The sequence below is a fragment of the Hyalella azteca genome, unplaced genomic scaffold (genome assembly GCF_000764305.2).
Source record: "Hyalella azteca isolate HAZT.00-mixed unplaced genomic scaffold, Hazt_2.0.2 contig11305, whole genome shotgun sequence".
Lineage (NCBI taxonomy): Eukaryota > Metazoa > Arthropoda > Malacostraca > Amphipoda > Hyalellidae > Hyalella > Hyalella azteca.
In genome coordinates, this window is record NW_025941306.1 from 265266 (window position 1) to 290345 (window position 25080).

At 40.0% G+C, this 25080-nt stretch overlaps 1 protein-coding gene across 3 annotated transcripts in view; it reads left to right on the plus strand.

Annotated features, from left to right (window-relative positions):
• The window catches only part of LOC108678192 (tyrosine-protein kinase Btk29A), a 160271-nt gene that overhangs the window by 49803 nt on the left and 85388 nt on the right, over positions 1-25080 (plus strand). For 2 of the 3 annotated variants that reach the window (XM_047882793.1, XM_018166552.2), the window contains exon 2: positions 19540-19578. The exons of the other annotated variant lie outside the window; for it this stretch is intronic. In XM_047882793.1, coding sequence (XP_047738749.1) covers positions 19540-19578 — 39 coding nt within the window. The remainder of the gene's footprint in view (positions 1-19539; positions 19579-25080) is intronic. 3 annotated transcript variants of the gene reach the window in all.

Below are 25080 nucleotides of genomic sequence, written 5' to 3' on the forward strand. Positions count from 1 at the left end.
AAACGTCCTCAGCAAAGCACAGGTCTGGCCGAAAGTCGAAGTTGTTCGAGAGAGACCGTCGGTACCAAAGTCGAATTCTGACGGTATAACAATTGAAAGACCACGGCTGTTGAAATTACCGCAGACCTCAATACACACCTACAGAACCCAGTCTTCATAAAGACTGTCCGTTGAAAGCTGCACAGATCTGGATTCCATGGAAGAGTTCCGATTATAAAACGTATGATTTCAACTACAAATGCTTCAAAGCCTTTGGATTGGTGTGAAAAACTCAAGAATTGGTCCTTCGAGCAGTGTAAAAATGACATTTTCTCTGACGAATCATCGTTTTACCTTATTTCTAACCTCTGGCCGAGTTTACGTTTGAGGACAGCCAAAAAAGTCATTTAATCCCGACTGCCTCCGCCCAACCGTAAAACATGGCGGGGATCTATATGATGATCTGGGGTGCTATTTCTTGGAAATACGGCGAACCAATGATTTCTCTTCGTGGAAGAATCAACAGCCGTGACTAAATTGGTATTTTGGAGGACCAAGTTCATCCAATGGTTCGAGCACTGTTTCCGGAAGGGAACGCCATCTTTCAAGGTGATAATGCCATCCATACAGCTGGAATTGTTAAAAAATAACACGTGGAACATTCTAATGATGTTAAGCATCGTATTTGGTCACCACAATCACCAAAAACCTGAATATTATCGAGCATTTATGATCGATTTTAGAGATGCAAGTCAGCAGTCGATTCCCGCCGTCATCGTCTTTAAAAGAGCTGCAGGGAGTTTTAACTGAAAAATGGGTTAAAATTTTTTGGAAACAATTCATTATTTGTATGAATCAATGTTTTGGAGATTGGAGGCTGTAATCCCCGCAAAAAGTGGACCTACACCATACAAACATTTATCTTGTGGATTTCTCAGTTGTTTCCCTTATCTTGTCTAACCTCGGTATTTAATGTTGTATGGACACAATGTCAACATTAAATGATATTGTATTTTCGAAAATTTTTATATTATATTTGTATAAAAGAACTTCTGCCTAACTACACTAAAATATGAATGTACGTATGATGGTAGTAGAGGTGGGGACATTCTGTTTTTGTGTTAGGGCAGGCGCGCTATAGGTGTGAATTGACGCACATGCAGGTGGAATGAGAGGAGTTAAGATAAATGTTTTATGTGTGGTGGGAATGACAAGGGAACTGTGGAGCACTTGTTGATGGAATGTGGGGCGTATGAGAGAAAGCGACAGCTAGTCTATGATGGAGGTGATTCTGAATGAGGAAGGCGAGATTAACGAAGAACAACGGCATGAGAACGGGCATGAGAGAACAAGCAAAGAGTGGATGGCAATGATTGTGGGTCTGTCTGAGGGAGCAACTGCGGCTATGTTTTAGAGTGTGAAGAGATATTTGGTAAACGTGTGGAGGTTGAGGGAGAGGAGAAGGATGATAAGAGTGGGGTCTTGAGGAGTGGAGGGTTGAGAGAGGGGAGGGTGGGAAGGCAAAGGTGACCGTGCCTATAATGTTTTAGTACATTGTTTCTGTTATTTAGGATGTTGACATGTATAACGAATGTTTTAGTCTACTAGGATTGTAGTGAATACCTATTAATTGAACTTTTCTAACTGCCGAGCGTGATGTGAAGTTTTAATTTTATTTTCTCGCTAATAGAAGATTTTTATGCAGCGTGAATGATCGATCTAAAGGTCTTGACCGGAGGTTAGCATGCTCTAAATTCCAATCAGTGCTCATAACAATGAAATAATGCCCATAACAATAATAAATGGTGAATAAGAAATGCAGGAGAACTAGACCCGGACTTTCTACCCCTGGCTTCGCAGCTCATATTTTCTTACATTTTATTGTCGGCGGTAGCATAGAAACTCAAGTCTAAAGCTCTTCATTATTTTTCTCGCGTTCATGAAAATCCTTATTCATTTTTATAAACTGATTATTTGAATTATCTTTATTCGTAGCATGATGTTCCTATCCAGCTAGTTTATTAATTATTCGACAACATCATTCTCTCAATGCTTAACTCCACCCTGCCAATCGTCCTTGTGTACGTGTCAACTGTCCAAGTTCCAATTTTTTGTCATCTGTTAACCGGTATGTTTTCTTTACGCTCTATTATTTTCTGTACCCAAGTTGGCTTATGAAAGTCTGCTAGGCTTCTTCAGCTCACTTTTACTGACTCAATTAATTTTTTGCCCAGGTCGCCATGTTTAGTATTTGGTTCATTAGCTGTGCTGGTTACTTGTTTTGATCTCTCCATGGCCACGGCTGCTACCGCGTCGATCTGCGTGTTCAAGTCGCCAAAGGGGACCGGATCTGGAACATTTAGTCAGCCGGTGTAGCATATCATCAAGAACAGCAGAACTCAGTACAGTTTCTACACTAGTTGGTAGAATACTCGTTCTAATGAGTGGCGTTTCTACATTACACGTATACTTCTCGTAGCGCATGCGTTATGAGACCATTTGTAAGTACACAATCAATCCTGACACACTATGCACTTGCTTGTGAATAGTTTCTTTAGTATGATGTTTTGATTTATCGTGTGTGTGGTTCACATTCAAGTTTTGAACGCCAAGGCATCGCATTTAAGTTTTGATCTTTTATGCACTATTTTTCATTTCTTAGGTATTTCTTGTGATCGCATGCTGTTATGCATACGAAACATGAGACAGACATTCAACCATCGCATTTTCGAGGCTTATGTAAAAATACTTGCGGTACGTGCGTACCGTCCTTTTTTTAGACTTTTCAACGTTGAATATAGCGAACTAATTCATTGAGAGCATTTCTGTTCATCCTTGAAGGCGTTTCCAAGCGGAGATTTACAGAGAGTTGCTCCTAAACCTGATACGAGACCAAAGTTTTTCCCTCCGCTTCTTCTTCGGATATCACTTTCATCCTCGTCGTAATCTTTGCTCGCTTTTTTTAGCTCACTGCCGTTGTATTATGGCGATATATAATCGGTCTATGATTTTAATTCACATAACGTTATCGGGTGCCACAATATTTCGTTGCATCGTTTCCTAATTCGGTGATTATTTTCACTATAATACTTTTTTATTGTTTGTCCTGTTTACTCTTTACAATTATTCGGCCTTTCAAATTTCTCCAAAACTATATGTAAGACTTGTAAGACTTGATTACAAAATAACCGCCGCGGACGCATTGGAACAGAATTTTTAATGCGGCGGAACAGAATCTTTCCAAAAACTTAATCGTCGCTGCATTTGTTCGAGTGTTCTTTCATCTTGAGAATCTACCTTTGTAATATCCTATTTAACAGAGGTTTCGTCTTATTTTTATTTATATGCAACATTAAAGAAGTGAATGTGTTTCACTTTCATGCTTGAAAACTGTCTCGCTCTTAGTTTACAATGTCTCCCCGTGTTTGAAAAATATTTGCAGCAAGCGTGAGTGAGAAACTCATGAATACTTTAACAAATAAAGAAAATAATGATGCTAATTAACGCTGGCAGGAGGAATGAAATTAATTCGTTGCAAATCATTTTTATAAATGCTCTATAGAGGGCTTTCTATGCTGGAACAAAAACAAAGTAATTGCTATAGCAAAGACGGAGTGTCGAGGATTGCTGCCGGCTGCCATGCCCCGACTCCTGCACGCTGGCGGCTAGCTGCATATGGTGACGAGCCGTGCGGCGTGGTTGTCTATTGTCTACTCGCGGCCTTGCAGCCGTCACCCTGCATCGCGGCGTGCAGTCCTGTCATTTTTTATCTCCGGTGGCATTTTTACCAACAAATTACCTGCGCTGAGCAACTTAGCAGCTCACGACCAGAACATAATGTTATTACACGTATTTAGTCTTGGACTGTTGCGGTAACACATGCTGTCCGCATGAACACATCTTTACGTACTGTACGGTATAGTCCATTTATTAGTGATTATCTGAAGTGGTTTTCTACGGCTTGATTTGTTCTCATTTATTTTGTTCATTTTGTACATAGTCAGGTAGTAATCGCGGTATAGTTGAAGGGCCGAATATACAGTAAATTTCCGCTCATTCAACTTGCCATTTGAGGCATCCAAAGCATTATTCATTCTCTGAATGTTCTTCTGTTACTTTGTTTTGCAACTGGTTTTATCAGACGGAAATATTCATATCCAGAGCTTGCAAGGCGTTGAGGTGATATCAAACATTGGGTTACGTTGTTGTGGTTGCGTCTCCCTCATACGCACGCTTCACGTCACGTATTATACATCAAATCATTCCGGCAGACAATCAGTGTTGTGATATCCCCGTCAGCCGTTTATTGCTCGCTGTTTATGCGCCTATGATTTCACTATATGAATGGAAAGGCGAGGCACTCTTTGCCTTTTGCTGATGATATGTCGAAATCCAGCTTGCAATTTTACGACAGGCCTGTTGTGCCGAGTGCAAGATGTTGCCTGCGTCGTGTCGTTTTATGTGATGCCTTGACAAATTTCTTCTCATGCCAGAATAATCTACATCTGTCTGGGCACAGTAGTCTTATCTTCGTCTTGAAAATTGCTGCTGCGCTTTATAGGACAAGCGCTCAATACGAATGAGAAATTATCCTTTTATAATTGATAAATATTTAGTATTATTCTTGGGAACGATTATTTGAGTAAACCGAATACTACACTGGAAATGTATGAATCTAGCACCAATTATCAAAATGATCTGAAACTATATGAGAAGGAAAACATTTCGATATCATAAGATGTGCTCAAATGAGCTACAGAATATATTTTCTGCCAAAACTTCTGAAGCATGAAGATAAATTTCATTTGTTGCTGCAAAATATGAACGCCATCGTTCAAAATGGACCGTAAAAGGGTTAACATCTTCTTCGAGCGCCTTTTTTTGAAATTAGGTGCCAAATATAACCTTGAATTAAAATTAATGTTGAGTAAGTGAGTGTGGACTAAAAGTTATCAAGTCCTTCATCAAGAGCGGATGCTCATTGTATTGTGAGGCCGTTGATTGATATTGATCCAATGGTTTAGCATGCATGGTGAACATTGTTGGAATCTTATTTGAGTAACATTTGAGTAAGGACTGCGAAATTGATATTTGGCGCCTATTTTAAGTGTTTAAAGCAATCTGTTGGTATAGTAATATGTGGTGTCAGCGTTGTTTGGCCAAATCTTGCTTGTTGCCTATTCTATGCATTGCAGAATAATGCCTGCAATGCATAGAATATTCTGTGCATTGCAGAATGAAATAATGTCAAGATTGCTGATATAATTATGAGTTGAGTTATCTTCGTAATGAGCTCTTGCAAGGATATTGATGTAATAAGCACCTATGGCGTAACACAACAGGCAGCCTTGTTGGTTCCTGGTTGCGACAGCTTTATACTGTGACTCGTCCATGTATATTGCATGCTGTCCGGACGAATGCAACTCTTACTGCAGCATGTGTGACGGGAAAGGCAAAGTGTTTTTTCTCACCCATGTGCTCTGCACCGGCGCGCCGAGTTTCGCTTGAAATTGACGGCAGGTTTCTTAAATACGATTAATCCTTTAGAGCGATCATGCAAGGTTACTAAACTTACATGGTCACGGCAAACATACGAATTGGTCACGGCAAACCATCCACCTAATTTAGTTCGCGGGATGAAGTCATCCGTGCTACGTAACCCGATTATTGGAAGCTTCATGTTGTCACTCTCGTTACTTCGCTATGTGTCTCGCTCGACCTGTGACGACACCAAGCCCAATAGATCACAGAAAAGTTACAACAATTGTGTGAAGGTTAGCAACTGGTGAGATGCTCCTTCGGTGGCATGAGTATGACTTGGCCTTTTTTATGCTTTGTCACTTCCTCTCATTCAATTAGCGCTGGTTGCCCTTCGCCCAGCTGGATCTCGATGCATTGACATTTTTATTGGTAAGACTTTCGTTACTCCGAGGGATGGTCTTCGCTCAGGTGACGTTTCACCATGAATATGAAGATTAAGTTGGATTTTATGATAAGAATTTCCATTTAGTGTCATTGTACTGCCTCGAAAATATATGAGCGAGCGAGTGTCAAATTGATGCACTAATAACCACTATATGATTGAATTACGTTATCGGCAATCTGTAGTGTGTGTAGTGCTCGGTGTGTCGCTCTCCTTGTGCGATTCTGACGTTTCACGAAGCTCCGTTACGATAACTGCAGTACACCTTACGCTCGAGTGATAAAATAAATTAACCCTTTTCTGACTGGTAATATTTAAGTTATTCTGTACTTGCGAGCCTGGGTTTTGTACTTGGGGCTTATAAACATTGTCGTGTGTGCTTATATTTTTGCAAAATGGTTGGTATCTCGTTGACTCCTTTGTTATCTCTTACCTGCCTATTTCCAATCAATGCAATTCTGTATCGATTGAGGTAGGTAATATAAGCTTTGCACATTGTTTTAGGCATTTTCTTGAAATGCAAATGCGGTGAATTTTTTATTTGCATTTATTAATGTTAGCGTTTTTAATAGTAAATTTCGTTATATTTAAGTGCATGTAGCGCATTGCGTGATGCATGCGTAGTGTTGGGACACGAACGCTCTACCGTTACAGGCGGGTTAGCGCTGCTATGTCTACTCTCTGACCTGCTTAGGAAATATAATGATCAACATCCAGAGACGCTCGTCTTGGATACCAGGTATACACGGTGTAGAGGATAGGGCACTGGGTCGCTGCTGCAATCGCGACATTCCTGTCTTGTGCACGAATTTCAGAGTGGAATTCAGGGAATGATGGTTGATAAATGCATTATCCAATAAGTCTGAGCCACTTGCTCAGTGCAAAAATGTCATTCAAGTTGTTTAGGGAAGTTGCGGTGACAGGTCTTCCGTCCCAGTATGCCATTACTACCTGTTCATCAATTGCCCACCCGAAGACTTATGAAATATACACACGTTTTCACGTGTGTATATTTTGGTAATTATTGGTGGTTAATCTGAGGGGTTAGATTTGAAAGACACATTGACGCTTTTTCAAAATTCTCTTGCTAGGATTAGATGGTATTTATATATGAAAAATGTCGCTCCGTTCGTTATTGGAACCAAATATTTTTTCTCGTTCACTCCCTTTTCTACTTCTAAAATCTAAACTAACTATAGTTTCAGCATCAAGTTTATCAATGCAACATTGATGATTGGGTTTGCGACTCGTCTTTAAGTCTGACTCATTTAACGAGTCTAGTGCGAGACGAGCGAACTTTGACCGCTGTGCTCAATGGAGCTTGATGTTATTTGCGGAAGTGTGAAGCGACAAGAGTCAGCCTGGCTCCTCGAATCCTTGTATCTGCCATATTAATGTCGATGATCCGAGCTGGAATGCGTGGCCGCATTCTCAGGTATCCTTAGTGGTACTGCGCCATGCAAGAATTCGTGCCGTTTACATACCACTGTATATGAGCTTGTTCTTTCTGTTTTTACAAGGCAATAGCATTATGTGACACGCAGATGAATCCTTGTTATTCATTGAGCCTCATTTTATTGCCTACAATCATTTTACTATAATGAACTATCATTTCCATCCATTATCTTTAACCCCCTCATCATTTATGCAACTTCTTTCAAATTTTTGTCACTTAATTACCTTTTTCATAACCTGCATAGAAGTAAGACTGCAATGTGAACATTTTTTCGCGTACTTTGCTTGTTGCGATATTATCACAAAGAATTGGAAGGCCGAAATACATAAGATATACGGTTCCTTGCTGGAGTGTTTCGTTATTTTAATAATATTGACGAAAGGAAGCTAACTGACCTTGACTGAAGCCATCGCTCGTGTGAAGCGTTTTGTGCAAGTCTTGAGAGAAGATTATTGATAGTATATGAACTGGTTTTGTAGCACGAGTTTTACGGAAATTGTGAAGAATAAGCTCGTGAATGCTCAGCAACATGTATCTCTTGCAGCTAGAATGTTTATAAGAACTTTTAGACCAAACGTGTCTCCTTGACTGACCAAACAATGTCGCGAGAAGCTGCCTCCAGCGATCGCTGCGGAGTACATGTGAAGGTCGTCTTCAGGCATGAGCCTGTCATGACTGTCTGCGTTGTTCCTTCTGTAGCATACAGCCGCAGCAAATATGCTTGTGTGCCTCTTCTATTTCCACCCACATTGCAGATTTGCGTTCGTACTTAGCGCGACTCATGCTTGCATGATCTTTCCGTGCAAACATTACGTGTCTTCTTGCATAATTGGGGGTCTTGATTGATTATGTCGTTTAGCAAATTTTTAGGTCTTGGGTAACGCAACGGATCGTTATATCATGACTAAAGTTAAAGCAATGCATCAACATTCTTCTCCGTCTCCTGTCGTGCGCCACATCCCTCCATCTCCTGTCGTGCGCCACATCCCTCCATCTCCTGTCGTGCGCCACGTCCCTCCGTCTCCTGTCGTGCGCCACGTCGTTCGTCTCCTGTCGTGCGCCGCGTTCCTCCGTCTCCCGCCGTGCGCCACGTCCCTCCGTCTCCTGTCGTGCGCCACGTCATTCGTCTCCTGGTCCCAGCCACCTATCATCCGCAGCCCAAGGCATTCGATGTGCATGCACCCGAGCAGCGCTACGTCACCCGCTGCGCTATCGAAATCTGTTCCGAAGCCGCCACCGTATAATGGCTGTAACTGTTCGGTTCCGCCGCAACTTCGGTGGGAACCAAACTTTGCCGCGATATCGACCTCCAACGCTGTGCTTACTTCTCATTCGTAATGGCACTGTGAACATCACATGTCATTTGCATCGATTCAGGAACATGACGCTGACTTTCATGGAAAACTTCAGTCTCGATACAAATGATATCGTGTTTGAAGTTTCATTTTTCTTGCTTACAGGGATAACTTAAGAATAAGGGAATGATTGAATGCTGACTCCTGGATGGCTCGCCAGTTTGCACAAAACATTCGTTGCATTTGCATTGCAGGACATTTCCCAGTGCAACTTGGTAATGCATTAGCCATTCACGTATGATTAATTTATCCTACCCAATTAGAAATTATTTGTGGAGCATCGATTATTATTGGTGATAATAGGTGGAAATTATAGGTGGAGCACCGATGGCGCATTAATGGCGTGTCCGGCCTATGTTCCACTTATAACCTGCTGATGGCCGCCCTACCCGAAAAACTCTCTTCCACTAATAAAAACTCATTGGCACTGGTGGCGCATCGATGAGCCACCGAAGTTCACCATTAAAATAAAGTTGATAAAAGCTTTTCATTTAGTTTCAAGTCCAATGCATTCTCATTTACTGATAGTGCTTCATGCGATCACAAATTATGATGTGTGATCATTATTATAGACTACATTATTATAAATTACGTCGACACATCCACCATGGCAGTTCAAGCAACAGTGTCGGACATGTAGCTGTAACATAATTGCAGTACCAGACACATACCTACTGAGAAATCGACTCGAAGGAAAGTCCCTGCCTCCAGGATTCGAATTCTAATCTCCCGAGTGCGAAGCCGAGCCTCTACCGTTGAGCCATCAGAAAGAACTTGGCACTCGAGTAATTTTAAAGACTTAATTGAGGTATTGCGAGTATTAATTACATCAAATGACAGAAGTTAAGCAAATTTCACATAAATAATTACATTTCTCTATCGAAGTCAGCGTTAGAAAACCGAATTTTCACTCGTACTCCTCTGCGTTAAGAGTATTCTTTGTTGGCATCATATTACCCGGCAAGTACATTTCAAGCAGGACATGTAAATATTAGTAGGAAAAAAGCTCAACGCAGACGCGCGCCAACTGAACCAGTGGCATGAACGAGGACTCGCCTAGCTGCGCGCTTTGGATAATGGAGATGCCGAACCGCTGTCGATTACGCCAACGTGGCTTTAGATAAATGCGGCAACTTAAAATTTTTTGAAATATTATGAAAAACAATTAGTCGATCCATATAATTTATGCTTAATGATACAAGGAATCATTCTCAAATTATCTCAATATTTCAAACAGCAAGTTGGCGCATACGCAAAATACGCAACAAATTTACGAAATATTTCATATCAATAGACATAAAAAATAGGATTCGCCATCACCTTTTTGAAAACTGTATTTCTCATTGTTCCTCAAACAATTTGAATCCAGTGGCTTCACTTTTGCATAAAAAATTAGTGAACGCTTTGCTTCTGTCTGTCAGTTTTACTCGTACCTACCGAATTCACGCTAAATTTTTCATAAATTTACTTGAACATCTTACTAGCCAAGCACCAAGAACACATGAGTCATTATTTCGTCTTGATCTCAAATGACCCGCAACCCAATAAATCCTTTCTATGTTGGATAAATCACGGTGACAAATTCCTTCGTGAACTGCGCAGAGCAAACGGTTATCGGTGGCTTACAAAAGATTTGCCTGAAATGAGCTATCGATAATTCAGACCTTATAAATCATCGATGACTCATCGATGATCGTGATCGATTCTCGATTTATTGGTGTTTTATTGTCGATTTTGGCAGTTGTGGCGCCCCGCCATTACGCCACCTATACTCTATATACTCTACCATCGCCACATATAATCATCGATGCAGCACCCTGGAAAGTTATGCCTAAACAAAACATTTTTTATAGCTTAAAATCGTTATAACATTTACTGAAATGCAGCGTCTGTGGAGTTCGTGTGGTTGGTGGTTATGTCAGTAGGCAGTTTTATCAGCTTGACTCATTACATGCCGTCATGCTAGGTATTTAAGTATCCGAATTAGCACTCGGAAGTTTTCGGCCAATATTTCTTAATTAAATAAAGTAGAAAACGATGGCCCCTCTTGCTTTCTTGCTGCCTGTCACCGTTGCCGTGACGATGACCTCTCGCGTGTGATATACATACATTGACGACTTATTTGTATGACGATTCTGTCTTCTTTTCGTTTGGCGTTTGTGATCTTTTATTGTGTAGCTTTTGTATCCAGTTTGATTTGGCCATTTTTGTACGTAAAGCAACATGAAGAAATTGAGTTGTGAAGATTTGATGATGCTTTGATAACGAATAATCTGCCCTTAGTTGCATCAATTGTTTTCTAAAAGCTATATTGGATGCAAGTACATGCAACCTACCATTGAAAACTCGATACATGTATTTACCTGAACGCGAGCTTAGAGAGAACTTCAAGCGAATATATTCCTATCATTATCCTTCTCTCATTTGGAGAGGTCGATGCCCTACAAGTACTGATCTGCTCTCTGGTCCCCGCTGCTTATAACCAGGGGCCATACTTTCAAAATTCGCTAAGTGAACTTAAGTACTTACGCTCTATTTTCTTGTCTATGATTGGTGGATTTTGCTTGAAAGGCCGTCAATGATTGGCTGATGAACTTACGAAATCTTAACTTTTTTTGAAAGTATGGGCCCTGGTCCATAAGATCCTCCTTTATGCCAAACATTCTCCTGGTTGTGATGATTTTCGCAGGAGCTCCTAGTTTCCTTGCCTTGGACGCTCATATATTGTAATACCCAATAACTTCGTCCGTAAGACAATAATTGGTTTTTGTCCAAACCCTTTTCTAATGTTACTTTTTATAAAGAAAATTTTTGGTGAAACTGAATATTGTAATTTCTCCAATCGCTTGAAGCTTGAAGTTAATTTTCCCGACGTCTAATATTCGCCTGATTGTTTTGTATTACTATATAACAAAATTAAGTCTTCGAAATTCCGAGCATTCATCTACGAAAGGTTCAGGTTGAATATCTCTCTGGTTTCGATTACTCTTCACTTCTCGTCTCGCGCGAGGACGTAAATCTTTAGCACACGCTGCTCAGGTTTGCTTTGCGGTCATGTTTGGTAGTTTAGTTGAACTTCGTTGATGTGTTTATGTTTCCCGTGGGTACCTACCGAAGCGTAATAGCCGATTTAACCTTTACCCAATTATCACGATATTCGCTTGCCGTTTCAATTTTTATCGCTCGTCGTTAAATCACACGACGGTCATAATGACGGTTTCTTTGGGCTTGTTTTCAGTCAAGGTGCGAGAATTTTCCTTGTCGCCTTGACCTCCTTAGCTTCCATTTCTCAGTCAATGTAGATTTTTTCGTGTCCTTCTATTATTGCCTTAACGATAATTGTACCGAGCAAAGAATGTCTGCATGGAAGCTCCAGTGCAGGTCCCCATTGTCGGCAGTCGATTCTTCAGAAGCCGCACTACATTGCTGAGTGTAGCTGTCTACCCGTTATTCTATGCCCTAATATATAATTGAGCATTCCATTGATGGAATGCGAGCATCGTGTATATGCTTGGAAATTAATGGTGCATTCTGCGTCGACTACTTACGACGTTATTGTGTCCCTCGCAGTTTGTCCATTCTACCAGCTTAGCACACTTCGTGCTACTTCTACTTTCACATTCGTTCCTGATTATTTTCTGTGCGTGATATTTTGTTATTGTTTTTGTCAAACGGTTGACTGAGTGAGCCGTGAGGCAAGATGGTATAAGCTAGAGATCTTGCCTCACTCTCGCTCCGCCTCATTGTTCGGATTTTTGTTTTTCGCTCCAGCTGCGCTTCATGTATCGGAGCTGCGCTAGCTGCACCTTAGTTGTATTGCGGCGAAATTCTCTACTAGTCGAAGCTCTGGAGAAGCGAATATAGGCGACAAGAAATGTTCATGGTACGCACTGAGTTATATGGATTTGAAGAGCATCACATAACTTTGTACACGTTACTTTCTCTGTTGAGGTAACCATGATGTGGAAACCTTTATGTAACATACCAAATGATCGTATAGGACGGTGCGAATAAATTTATTGAAACGTGGCTCCCTCATGTTTAAATTTTATCCGAAGGAAATGTTGAGGAATTCCATCATCACCAATGACTCCAAATATTACCCTCCATAAAAGCATGTGGTCGACCTTCTACTCTTGTTTGATAATGCACTTGAATCCCGTTACAATAAAATGTATTTGTACACACTACTTCTTTAAATTTGTTTGTTGTAACAATGGTTGCGCTCGCACGGAGATGATTTACTTAACTTATATTCCGGTATTTTATCTACGGATTACTCGTACTTGTGAAATTATTTATCCATTGTGTCTAACTCGTCTACAGTTGTTGTGCGTTCAACGCCTTGCCTACTCCCTCTCGTCAAATCCTACCTATATTCTATTTGATAAAGGCCTCTGTTGTCACAGCCATTACTGCCCTCTTCAAAGTCATGTAACTTCTCACTGTATTACTTGGCTATAGGTATACTGCCTAGTACCTTCTTGATACTGGCCTTAGCCGTTTCAGCGGTTCCATGGGACAGCGGTGGCCCGGCGTGGAACCGCAAACACTTGCGGGGTCACTGCTACTGTTGTTGTTGCATCCATTGTAAAGCCTTTAAACGTAACCTTGCTTCAATCTCACGACAGTGATCAACAGGGATCACGACAGTGATCACGACAGTGATCCTTCAACACTTTCAGATTAGTTGCAGTAAACTGTTGATAGCGAGTTTCGAATTCGACAAAGGGCGAAGTTTTTCTGATTATTATATCACCAATTTCAAGTCAATTTCAGGCCACCCCTAAAGTAGTGTTTTCAATGGTGCACTCGTAACTTATTCACCGTTACAGAGCGTTCCTTTTTTGGGCTGCGCTGCATTGGCTGGTGCGCCAATAAAATATCGTTCGTGCTGCAGCTACCTGACCTTCCGTTCCCACACACACGTTGCTATACAAGAATACTTAGCAATTCGTAGGGTAGATTTTTGACTGCACTTGTGGAAGCGACGCTCGTGTAATGACCACTTCGCTCGCTCCACTCTTGCAATTATTTACTGCCACTTCGAGGCTCGATGGACTGGGAAAATTGCGATAGGTATTGCCGCTTTTTGACCACCGGCTTTTTTGAGTTGTTGAGTCCGTGCTCGGGTTGGTTTTCTGGTAAATTATACGTACGGGATGCCTGCTATTTTTGGTTGACGATAAAATAAATTCTTAAACGCGTCTCGTTGGAAATGGTTTACATTTTCACTGGTGAGAATTTAGGTGGCTAACTAAAAGTAGGTTCATTGAAGTACCGTAACTGAAGACTTTGCGTAAGGTTTCAGAAAGATGAATTTAATTTTTATCATTTTCTTATTTAAATATTTACATGAGAATTTGAATTATGAATGCATTTATGCATAATTACACACGTTACTTGTGTATACTCGTTTTTTATATTGCATCTGTTAGTTAAAATATTTTTTGGATTCACAGGTGCTTTTATCTGAAAATTTCTTCTAGAAACCGTATTTATCAGTCTCTGCAATCCTACGGCCGATTCTGGTCCATCTGAATCATCAATTCAAATTAATCACATTTTGCGTACGCGTATTTCGATCACAAACTCCTTATCTTACGCATTACTCTAACTTTGAAATTTGAAGTAAACATTGCTTTCACGATTGTCCTGCGGTCCTTGCATTGCTAGAAATTTTTCTTATGATTTAAAGGTAAACAACTTCAAAATTGAAGCGCGTATCTCGCGTGCCGGCGTCATGTTCCGTTCATTGGGAAATGTTAGCATTCACAGCGTGCATTTAATTCGAAGATATGCGGGGAAAATCACGAAGGGTACGGTAGTGCTCGTGATAATTATACGCGCTCCGTGAGATTCCCTTGACTTTCGACTTTCTGTTGATGAGCGAGAGTCGCGACCGACAGCTGTCACTTTTGACGTTGCCCTTCATTGCGTCTCTGCGCGTGCTCTCCTGCTAATCGCTTCACGTGTTTGTACAGAATTAGCGCCCCTAAATAGAATTTTTCAGTCGAGTATATGTAAGAAAAATCCCTTGCTGATCGCCTCACGTGTTAGTACAGAATTAGCGCCTCTAAATGGAATTCGTCAGTTGAATATATGTAAGAAAAATGCCTTGCTAATAGCTTCACGTGTTAGTAAAGAATTAGCACCTCTAAATAGAATTCGTCAGTTGAATATATGTAAGAAAAATGCCTTGCTAATAGCTTCACGTGTTAGTACAGAATTAGCACCTCTAAATAGAATTTGTCAGTCGAATACTGTATATGTAAGAAAAATCCCTTGCTAATCGCCTCACGTGTTAGTAAAGAATTAGCACCCCTAAATAGAATATGTTTATCGAATATATGTAAGAAAAATCCCTTGCTAATCGCCTCGCGTGTTGTACAGAATTAACACCCTATGTAGAGGTTTTCAGCCAAATACATGTAAGCAATACGACGCTGCAATTTACTTTTTTCCCAGTTATTATTAATGCCAGTCATTTCTCTGCTGCTTTGTTCTTGTTATTTTAACCATACGGTATTTGCGATACAGTGATCTTTTCGTATGCCGAAAAATCCCTTAAAATACGTGCTGTGAATTTCAGCCGCGATGAAATTCAAATAGAATTGTATTATAGCGTCTCATCTCGCAATATCTTGGCTTGATATTTGTGCCCGCACACTCGTCATAAAAGAACGTTTTAACCTTGATTTCCAATTCAGTGAAATTATTGTGCTTTGATTCCTTGTCTTGGTGCTTCCGTGACCGACAGCCGCGACAAATTCGTGTTGAATATTAGAGAAGAGTAGATAATTCAGACGAAGTTTCTTGCTTGGGTCCCACGTCCCACTCATCTCCTGTAATTATTATCCCTATAGCGTCAAATGCTACGAGCTTTCTGCTCCTCGCGATTTCTAGGGACGAATCTCACTTTTTCGGGAATAATAATCGAAATGTGAGAAGTGATCAATTGCGCTTACGGTTCCATTATATTTCCAAGTACATGAAGAGTGAGGACGTCTTGCATTTACATTGCGGCTTAACTTGCTCTTATATTTGCAAGTTATATTTATATATTTGAGATTTTTATTAATTATTATTCATACATTTTATTATTTACATATTTGAATTTTTTTACATTATTACATTTTTTTACATTATTATATTTTATTATTATTAGCGCATTTTCTCATTTATGAAAAAATGCACTATTGTGCTCGCCATGTCCGTCTGTCCGTCCTTGACTTCATGTTTTCGTCGACGAGAAAATGCGCTCTCTGTCACTCACTGCAGTGAGTACCGAGTTATATTTTCTACATATTTGAGAGAAGTTCATGAAAGTGTTTACTATTATTAGTATGGAATTATTAATTTACTATTTTGCTCGCGTAAAATTTGTAACAACCTTTACTTGTCGGGCTTGAGTTTCAATCAAAGGTGATGAACCATCCGAAAATTTAGGTACAGTTTTTTTTAATCAAAAAAGTTTTAATTCTATCATCCATTTGTCTAAGGAAAAACTTGACAATCATCGTTTTTTTATGCTTAAACTACAAGTAAATAACAAGGTATACAAATAAATAACAAGGTAAACTATAATTCAATTCTAATCTACATTCTAATTCTTTCATTAGAATCTACATTCTAATTCTTTCATTAGAATCTACATTCTAATTCTTCATCTTCTTATTAAAAAATCTTGTAATAACACTAACCTGGACAGAAGTCACGTTGCTCTCTTGGCGGGCCCATAATTTAGCTTCAGTTTCACGTCACCACAACCTGGACATTTACCTCCTTTATCGTTGGAAATGCATGGTATAAAATGTACAGAGGTTTTTTACGCTATGATCTACTGAATGGCGATCAGGTGCCGATTTTTTCATTAGTATGTTACCGGCATCACGCGGCAGTTTAATGCATTTCTGTGGTGAGCGAAAATAGACGTGGGGAAATGGGGAACGTGCAGCTGTAGTTTAACGTCCTGCAACTTCTCTGTGTTGACACGAAGGCGCCTCCTATAAGTCGGAAGTCTGATTAGTGAAAACTTAATGTGAATTATTCGTGAGGAAGGAATTTGTTGTTTGGCCCATGGTGGGAAAATCCGAACGTGGCTCCGCTAACATGAGAAGTTTCCCAGGTCCGCTCTCCATCAACGGATGCTGTCCCTGAGCTCTCCCACTCTCTTCCTCTCTCTTGCCACTAGACTTTTTACTATTGTTCCTAATGAGACGGCATTTGAGTTTATGATAATAACATCCTTGCCTACGGTGCAAACACCATCGCAGATGTTACCGAACCAATTTCCTGTTTTTCAATTAAAGTGTCGAAGTGGTTACGACGAAGCTTTCTCGTCGTATGTAATAGTTTGTCTGTAAGAAATGTTTAACTTTTTCGTTTGATTTAACTTAGCCTGTGGTTACAATTTGTCTTTTGAGGGCCAACAACAGGTCATTATTTGAATTGATTAATTGATCAATAACAATATTGATTGCCACCTGATCATGACTTGACGCTGTTAACCACACCAGTCAATATTTCGTCGAAGCACAAAATAATGTTTGTTGGATTTGTATTAGGACGGTAAAATTTTCCTGCTATAACTTATTGCTACTCAGTTGAATAAGAGAAATTCAAACCTTTCTTGTTTTTTTCTTATTCAGGCCAGTGATTCTGAAATCATCTACTAGCCTTGCCAATTTTTCAATGAAGGCAATTACTTTCGTGCATTATTATTATAGCTGTTTTTTTCGGAATAAGTCAGATAGGAATATCTGAATGTTTTTTGCCCTCATGAGCCTCTATTAATTGCTTGAACATTTCGTTGATCATCAGATCCTTAATTTCGTGTGATAATTGGTTGTATCCTACAAAAGCTCACTGGTAAAAAAATTGACGAGATCTAAGAATGTCTGGCCTGGCACTGTAGATTAGGTCGCGGGGTTCCGACACACTTACTGGAGCATCCCCTCTTCCCCGCCACTCCTGCCCTCTGTGGGATGTGTGGGTGTATTAACATCTTCCTGTAATGCAGGGAGCGCATCCCGGCACTAGAGCCTCATTCTCAACCGCATTGCAGTGCTCAAAGTTAGGCGCATGAGCCAAGCATCGTACGTTATTTGGTAGTGACAACCGCCGCATGGCAATTTGAGACCCACGATGACCGTGTCGTTACACTCACCAACAGCTGCGTGTATCGAGAATATATTAGTGGAAAAATTCAATAAATTCAATACATGTACTATGATTTCTTTAGCGTTAACGTGGTGTGGTTTCGTTGCTGTATTTCAAAACTTCTCTTTATACCCTTAATGTTTTTCTTTATAATTGGTGGTTCACAAACGAAATTTAGTGAACCAGCCTCTCCTCTTTCACCTCAACATTTCACGCAACATTCTTAGTGCGCTTATTTGTCTGCAACTAGCACGATGTACAAAATCATTTCTAGGAGCACAGAAGAATTTCTTTGTTGTAAGAGTTTCACGAAGTAAAAATAGCGAACAGGATATCTGAGAGATATTGCGATGCTTCGCGACGTCCAAATGAGCCTCTTCTCAATTGTGCAACTCTCGAGAACATTTCGGATATTTATGATATACATAATATACCGTCAGTGTTGCGATTTTACACTGTTGAAAACAGGTTAAACTCAGCGTGTCAAATGAAGTTAATAGCTCACTTCGTCGGGTTCGCCCCCCGTTCTGGACTAGAGCTTCTGCCGCACATATGCGATCAAGCGAGCGGAGTCGCGTCTTCTACGGAGGTTCTTTCGCTGCCGCTTGAGCTTTCTTGCCGGCGCTGAGAGGTTGTCACTGTACACGTATTGCCCACTCAACACAGATGATTCCCTACCATTTCAAATCACTCCCCTCAGGGGGGACTTCTGACGCGTGTCTATGCTCGTCAGAAGTCCTATGGGATTTCGCGCTCCTAGGGGGATTGTTCCTGAGCGCCCCACCGCTGAGCTCGCGGTGTCTGACTGCAGGTCTCAGTTGTGGGGTTAAGTTATTATGTAGGTAGGATAACTTACATTTCCCTTCTCTGTCTTTCTCGTGCGGGTGGCCGACGTCCCGTGTAAGCGACCTCTTGTTCGAGTGTCTTCGTACTACCATTTCAAATGATCTACTATAGCTTTTTGATCGATAATTATAATTTCGCCCGGTAATTTAAGTCTAACTCGATGTTTTGTGTCAAATTTCCAGTGATTGTTACGGTAGCGGATTGGCCATGTTTTTTTTTTTAATGTCATGCACCTCATAGTTCGGTAGACCGTTATCATTTATTGTAACCAGTTGGTTTCAATTGAAGGTGTATTCTAGTTGGCTCATTATTATCGAGATATTGCCGAGCCAACAAAAACTTTCTCGATTTTCCCACAAAATGTGTAAGTTACCACTGAAGCTTCCGTAGAAAACGCGTCCGTATAAAGAGAATGGCCAAATTCCAGGGATAGCTACGTTAAAAAAGTGGATGCCATTGCTGCCTTTCTTGATATTGATAATAGGCTTAAAATAAAGTTTGCTGACATACGTCATGTGAGTTATTTATTGGAATTTTAATTGTTCAGGATTAAACTTGAATTCCCTGGTACTATCTCATCTTTTATAATATTTTCTCATTTACAATTTGTTAGTTGTTTATCTGTCAAACTTTTAGGTCATCTCGGGTACACACTACACACTACACCGTACAAGCACGAGAACTGATCTGATGCTGTGACTTCAGTTCAGTTTTTAGTGCAAATTCGACGGCAAAGTTCATGTTATAGATTGATTTTATATTTATTTACGAATTTTTAATTAAATTTTGTATTATATGCTTCTGTTTTTTTTTTGCAGGTATGTTCCGGAAATACTTGAACAGCGACACTAGATCAGGTATGTGTGTAATAGGTTATTGCATTGCATCTCTGCAGCGCTCCTATAGTAATCATCGATGCTTAGCCGCTACCATTTGCATGAAGTTACATTTTATTGCATTTATTATAAGTTCTTCTTCTGTTTTTCATATTATAATAAAAGTTTTTTTTTGTAGTGTAATATATTTGGTTCAGTCATGTGAGTTCATGTTCTCGGTTTTTAGTTTATGTTTATGAGCTTCGTATTCATGGCCAATGAAAGAAGTTCCAATTGCGAGGTCACTTGCTCTATGGCCTCTTCTTATACATCTCCGCCAATGGTATTCAACTTCAACTTGCTGATGAATCTGCTGTATCACTTCACTCATTTTATTCCATGGCAATAAAATAATCCATCATAAGATTTTGCGATTAACCTGCTTAATTAAATTGGAGCATCATTCATGAATACAATTATATGAAGCTGAAATTACGCCTGTCATTAAAGTTATTGAAAAATATTGATGTTAAGGGCTGTAAACCTCGGATCACGCTCATTTATTGTGAGGGCTGCAAGCATGTGGATTAGAATTCTGTTCCAATTTTTGCGACGAATAGATGAAAAACCATTGAACTCGAGTTTTTATTTTCAGCGATCTTTTCTTCAAGTTTTGTCCAGTTTTAATTTAATTCTGTTACCAATGAAAAAATTCATGATTCTCTCATCAAAACTTGGGATATAACAGTTACCGGAGTGTCACAAGCAGCATTTATCTCTTACTCAACTTTAGGCGCACGGGCGGAGGGAAGGCTACGCACTATTTCACCTACCAGAAATTCTTTCCTATATCTTAGTCTCAATACTTCAACATGCTGGTCAACTTTTCTGTGAGTGTCGTCCACTCGGCCACAAACAACGTGGGCTCGCGGCCTCCCCGGCCTTGGGTGCCTCAGTAATTATAGCGGCTGAATGGGCGCGCTGCTGCAGCTAATTCTGCTGTTGTTGCTGCTAAAGTTGTGCCGGTGCAGCAAATATTGTTCTCATAATATCCACTGGACCTATTATTTTTTAACTTGAATTTAAACAATTTAAATTTTTTGGTTAATGCATATATTGGTAAGCAGCTGCGATGTCCTACAAAATTTCTAATGAAATTCCTACCGATGAATGGAACTAAGTTTCTCATTTCTGCTCCAAGACATGCGCTTGATATGAGCTAGAGTCGACACTTCAAAATAACTCCAATAGATCCCGAGTAGTGTTATACACGGTATCTGAAGATGATTTTTTTGCTGGTACATTTCATGTCTACAATTGAATACTGAAAGTATTCTTATCTGTTTTTAAAGAAGCTTGCAAGCAGATGGAATGATTACGTGTAGCTTAACCTGATAGTTAACTCATACTGGATCAAATTTAGCCTTTTGAAGAGTTTTCGAGTTTCAGCATCTGCGTTCGCTCATTTTGATTAGAGGTGCCCATTAAATATGCTGATTCTGAGGTAAATCGTATTGATATGCGTGGTATGCAGATGAGTCTGCGTATTTATTTAGGCCATATTTTAATGGTTAGCCTTCAGTAAACAACATGTTAGCTCGCTTTTCATCGCTTACAGATCATTTTGTGTTCTGCGATTCCGCGCACTTGGCGTTAGAAATTTGTGAATTTGTTGATGCTTGACAATCGGATGTAGAGTTATTTGGATATTGCAGATGAGCGTCTCTGTAGTTTAACGCTCACCGAAACTTTGTTGTACATGCATTATGCATGTAAAGCATGGCTTGGTTTTTGTGTCGATGACTGGCTCTATATGGGGCAGGATCTCTGCTCCTGCCCTCGTTCAATAAACACTTATAAGCTCTGCTATTTCTTTTGTAAATTCGTGGATGGGTTTTAGCTATCGGTTCAACTATGATGGACATCACAGCACAACAATTCTGGTTTCCTTTCATTGTCTGCAGCGAGTGTTGCGTTTCTGCTGAATGGCCGACGCCTTGCATCAATCACTCAGTCATATCTTCTTGTCTATTAAATACACATTAGAGGCCCATTCAACTGTCGGATGTTTACCGTGGTAGAATTCTGTATAGCATTGAAAACATGATATGAGAGTGACTCGTTGTTGACTTGTGATATTGTTTATGTCGTTATCGTCTTAATCGAGTTTCTGGCTTAAGTTTGCTCCAAATATCCTAAGATCTGCGTGAACGTAGGCTACAAATAATTTTTGAATGACCACTTTGCTTGCAACATATGCACCTCATAAAGGTGCTTGTGCTATTATTTATATTATACACACTCGCTATTCACCTTACGGCCAATCGAGCGGTCGGCCAGAAGTCTGGCCTCTGGGCATTGTTGATATTTGTGTTGTTTCTAGACCCTCTTCATTTCTCGCCTTTAAAATTCCCTATTGAATTCGCGATCGTAGTTCATAATGTAGCCATTGAATGGTATTTTTAAAGTAATGTAATATCCCGGTGTCAAATATTGCCATGTCATGATTCTCGTGTTGCTGCAACTCACGGCTCCTCCGCTTCACTCTCGCCCCAAGCCTCCGACGCGATGAACGTGATCATGGGCCCGATACTCCCGTATCCGTGATACGGGCGCAGCGGTTTGTTGGATAACTCTCAACTGAAGACTTAATAGCAAATTCAACTGAAGACTTCATATCAAACTCAACTGAAGACTTCATATCAAACTCAACTGAAGACTTCATAGCAAACTCAACTGAAGACTCCATAACAAACTCAACTGAAGACTCCATAACAAACTCAACTGAAGACTCCATAGCAAACTCTACTGAAGACTCCATAATAAACTCAACTGAAGACTCCATAGCAAACTCAACTGAAGACTCCATACTAAAAATTATCCCAAACTTGAGTCCTTGTTATAGCAGCTCAAATAACGTTAGTTGCCAATATGCTTGATATAATGCACTAATGTTGTCATTGAAAATATTTTGGAAAATTTGATGGCGTTCTATCATTCCAATTTATTAGAGAGGTTTTACTGTATAAAATATATAGGCTATTAATGCTGAGGAGAATTTAAACTTAAGAGCAGTTTCAATTTTCTACCGCGTTTTCTGTATTCTATTCGTTGAGTTGCAGATAGAATATCGAGTTGAGTGGTACGTTTTGTTCACGATGCGTGGAGTATTTTGAGAAGCTGACCACTGACATGCTAATTGTAGTCAGGGAACGGTAAAAAGTTAAGAGATCGTAAGTTCATCAGCCAATCATTGACGATCTTTCAAGCCAAATCCACCAATCATAGACAAGAAAATAGAGCGTAAGTACTTACGTTCACTTAGCGAGTTTTTAAAGTATGGCCCCTGTACTACAACTTGCTGTTTCGGCAGATGTGATGAGCTGGTGCGCAGTAAGTTGCGTAATTTGTTCCATGGTGTGCCGTTGTTATCCAGCGCTTCTGCTGCATCGCCGTGCAGTGGGGCTGGCGGATGCGTGGCGCTTGGTCTAACGTGGCGCATAGGAAATACAGTTACTCATTAAGGATAAGAGGGAAAAATTGCCACTTTTTGCACCTTGAATATTTCTCGCTAAACTAACACGCATGACTGTATTTGCAGATTAAACACAACAGATGACTTGATTTTACACATTATCTGAGCCTGATGCAACTTGCATTGTACAGTATTAAATAATTTAACACGCTCTGTGTTCCATAGAAATATTTCCTTATGGCAGAAACTCCTCGACGTACGCTCATCTAAAGACGCCCCCGATTGTGTTCGGATGCCCCTTGGGTGGGCTTCCAAATGCCAGTCCCGAGGCCAAAAAACACCTCGCTCTCTGTTGTTTAGCAATGATTGTTGGTATAGCGCCAAGGGTGTTGCTGGATATCATCAAACTTAATAGGTGTGATCTTTATTGATGTCAAACGTACCTTCACGGCACACCACCTTCAAAAATCATTTAAATCATCGCTGGACGATGATTTAAATGATCAACGTCAATGATCAACGTCAGCCGTTCAGAGACCGAGATATGCCTCCCGAAGTCTCCAATTGATCTCTGGCATTGATGCGCCTTTATTTTACTGCGTGTCTAATCTGTTTGGTGGTCTGCACTGTCGGTTCTGGTGGAGATACTGCCATGTTCTATGATTTTTACGACTCAGGTCCAATTATACTATATGGCTCAATACCGTAATTCTTGGTGCTAATCGATTAATTCTAAGTGGTAGTCCATACTATGCTAAAGTTCGTACACTATTCTATAAACGCCCCATTCTTTTTCTGTACCGTTTAGCTGCCCTGTAAAGGGTAGCCTAGTGTAAAGTTCAATATTTAGTGGAAGAAAATCATCACTAACGGCCTGATTCCTTTTAAGACTTTGTTAATGACATAAAATAAAAAGTCCTCTGCGCGTAACTCTTCACAATTTCTAATAGTAGTCTCGCGCCCTTTATCCATCGTAGACTGTAATACAACCAATTTTATGTCTTACCATTAATATTTTTAACCTTGAGCCAGCGCTTATATGATCTTCTTAGTCATCGTTAGAAATCTTGTCAATTTTTTGCCCACTTTGGATATGCGAGGCTTATATTCACAGTAATTACAGTCGCTAAGAGATGTTTCTTTGCCACGTCCTCACGCTAATGACATTTGGATTCTACGCGGAATTAGATACGCGAAATTACCTCTTAACATTTTCCAAGTAGCCGTAGGTTAGTTTTAGTACTTCACAAGAGCTACAATAAATTTTGATGACCTTGGATGTTTAGGATATGCACTCGTAGTGGCTCCTTGTTTTTATGTCTAGGCCTGGAATTTATCGTGCATTTTTCCGCCATTAATTAGTACTCAGTTTATATATTCAAGCTATTGATAAGAATTTTGGCCGGATCTTCACATTTTTGTACTGATGAACTTCACTCCTTCATTATTAGCGGAGAAATTTCTGTAGTACATTTATAAATATTATTGTCTTCCCTCCAATTATTAATTTTCATTAGCTTGGACGATGAAACGTTTACTTCGTATCGGCATTCATCCATTATAGGCTACTCATTTGTTCTAACTAGCTGATTGGTCGATTTTCTTTCATACAAAGGTAAATGCTTTGCTTACCAAGTTCTATCATAATTGAGTTCGTCGACCGTCGCACAAGTTTAAATGATTTTCTCGGCATGTGTGGAATCTAGCAACGATGTAGTTACGCCCGGCGTTGCCGTTCCAGTTGCTCGTCAAATTTGAATGCACGCGGGCGATAGTTTCGCTGTGCAGACGGCTTCATGTTCTGCGTTCCTGCTCACTTCTAGTTACAATTTCAGCTTCGTATCATACCCGCCGACTAGTGGTTGGTGGAGCAGTAATGAATTCATTTCAAGGTTAGGCCATGTAATTATGATTTAAAATGTGCATAGGTATAAATTTAAATTGATTAATGGCTATGTATTCATTTTTTTGGACACATTACCGCTGTTTTGTCTATTGTGCATTGCTACCTCGTGTCAAAATTTATCAAGCGAACTGAAACCTAATTGATGAATCCGAGTAAAGTTTCG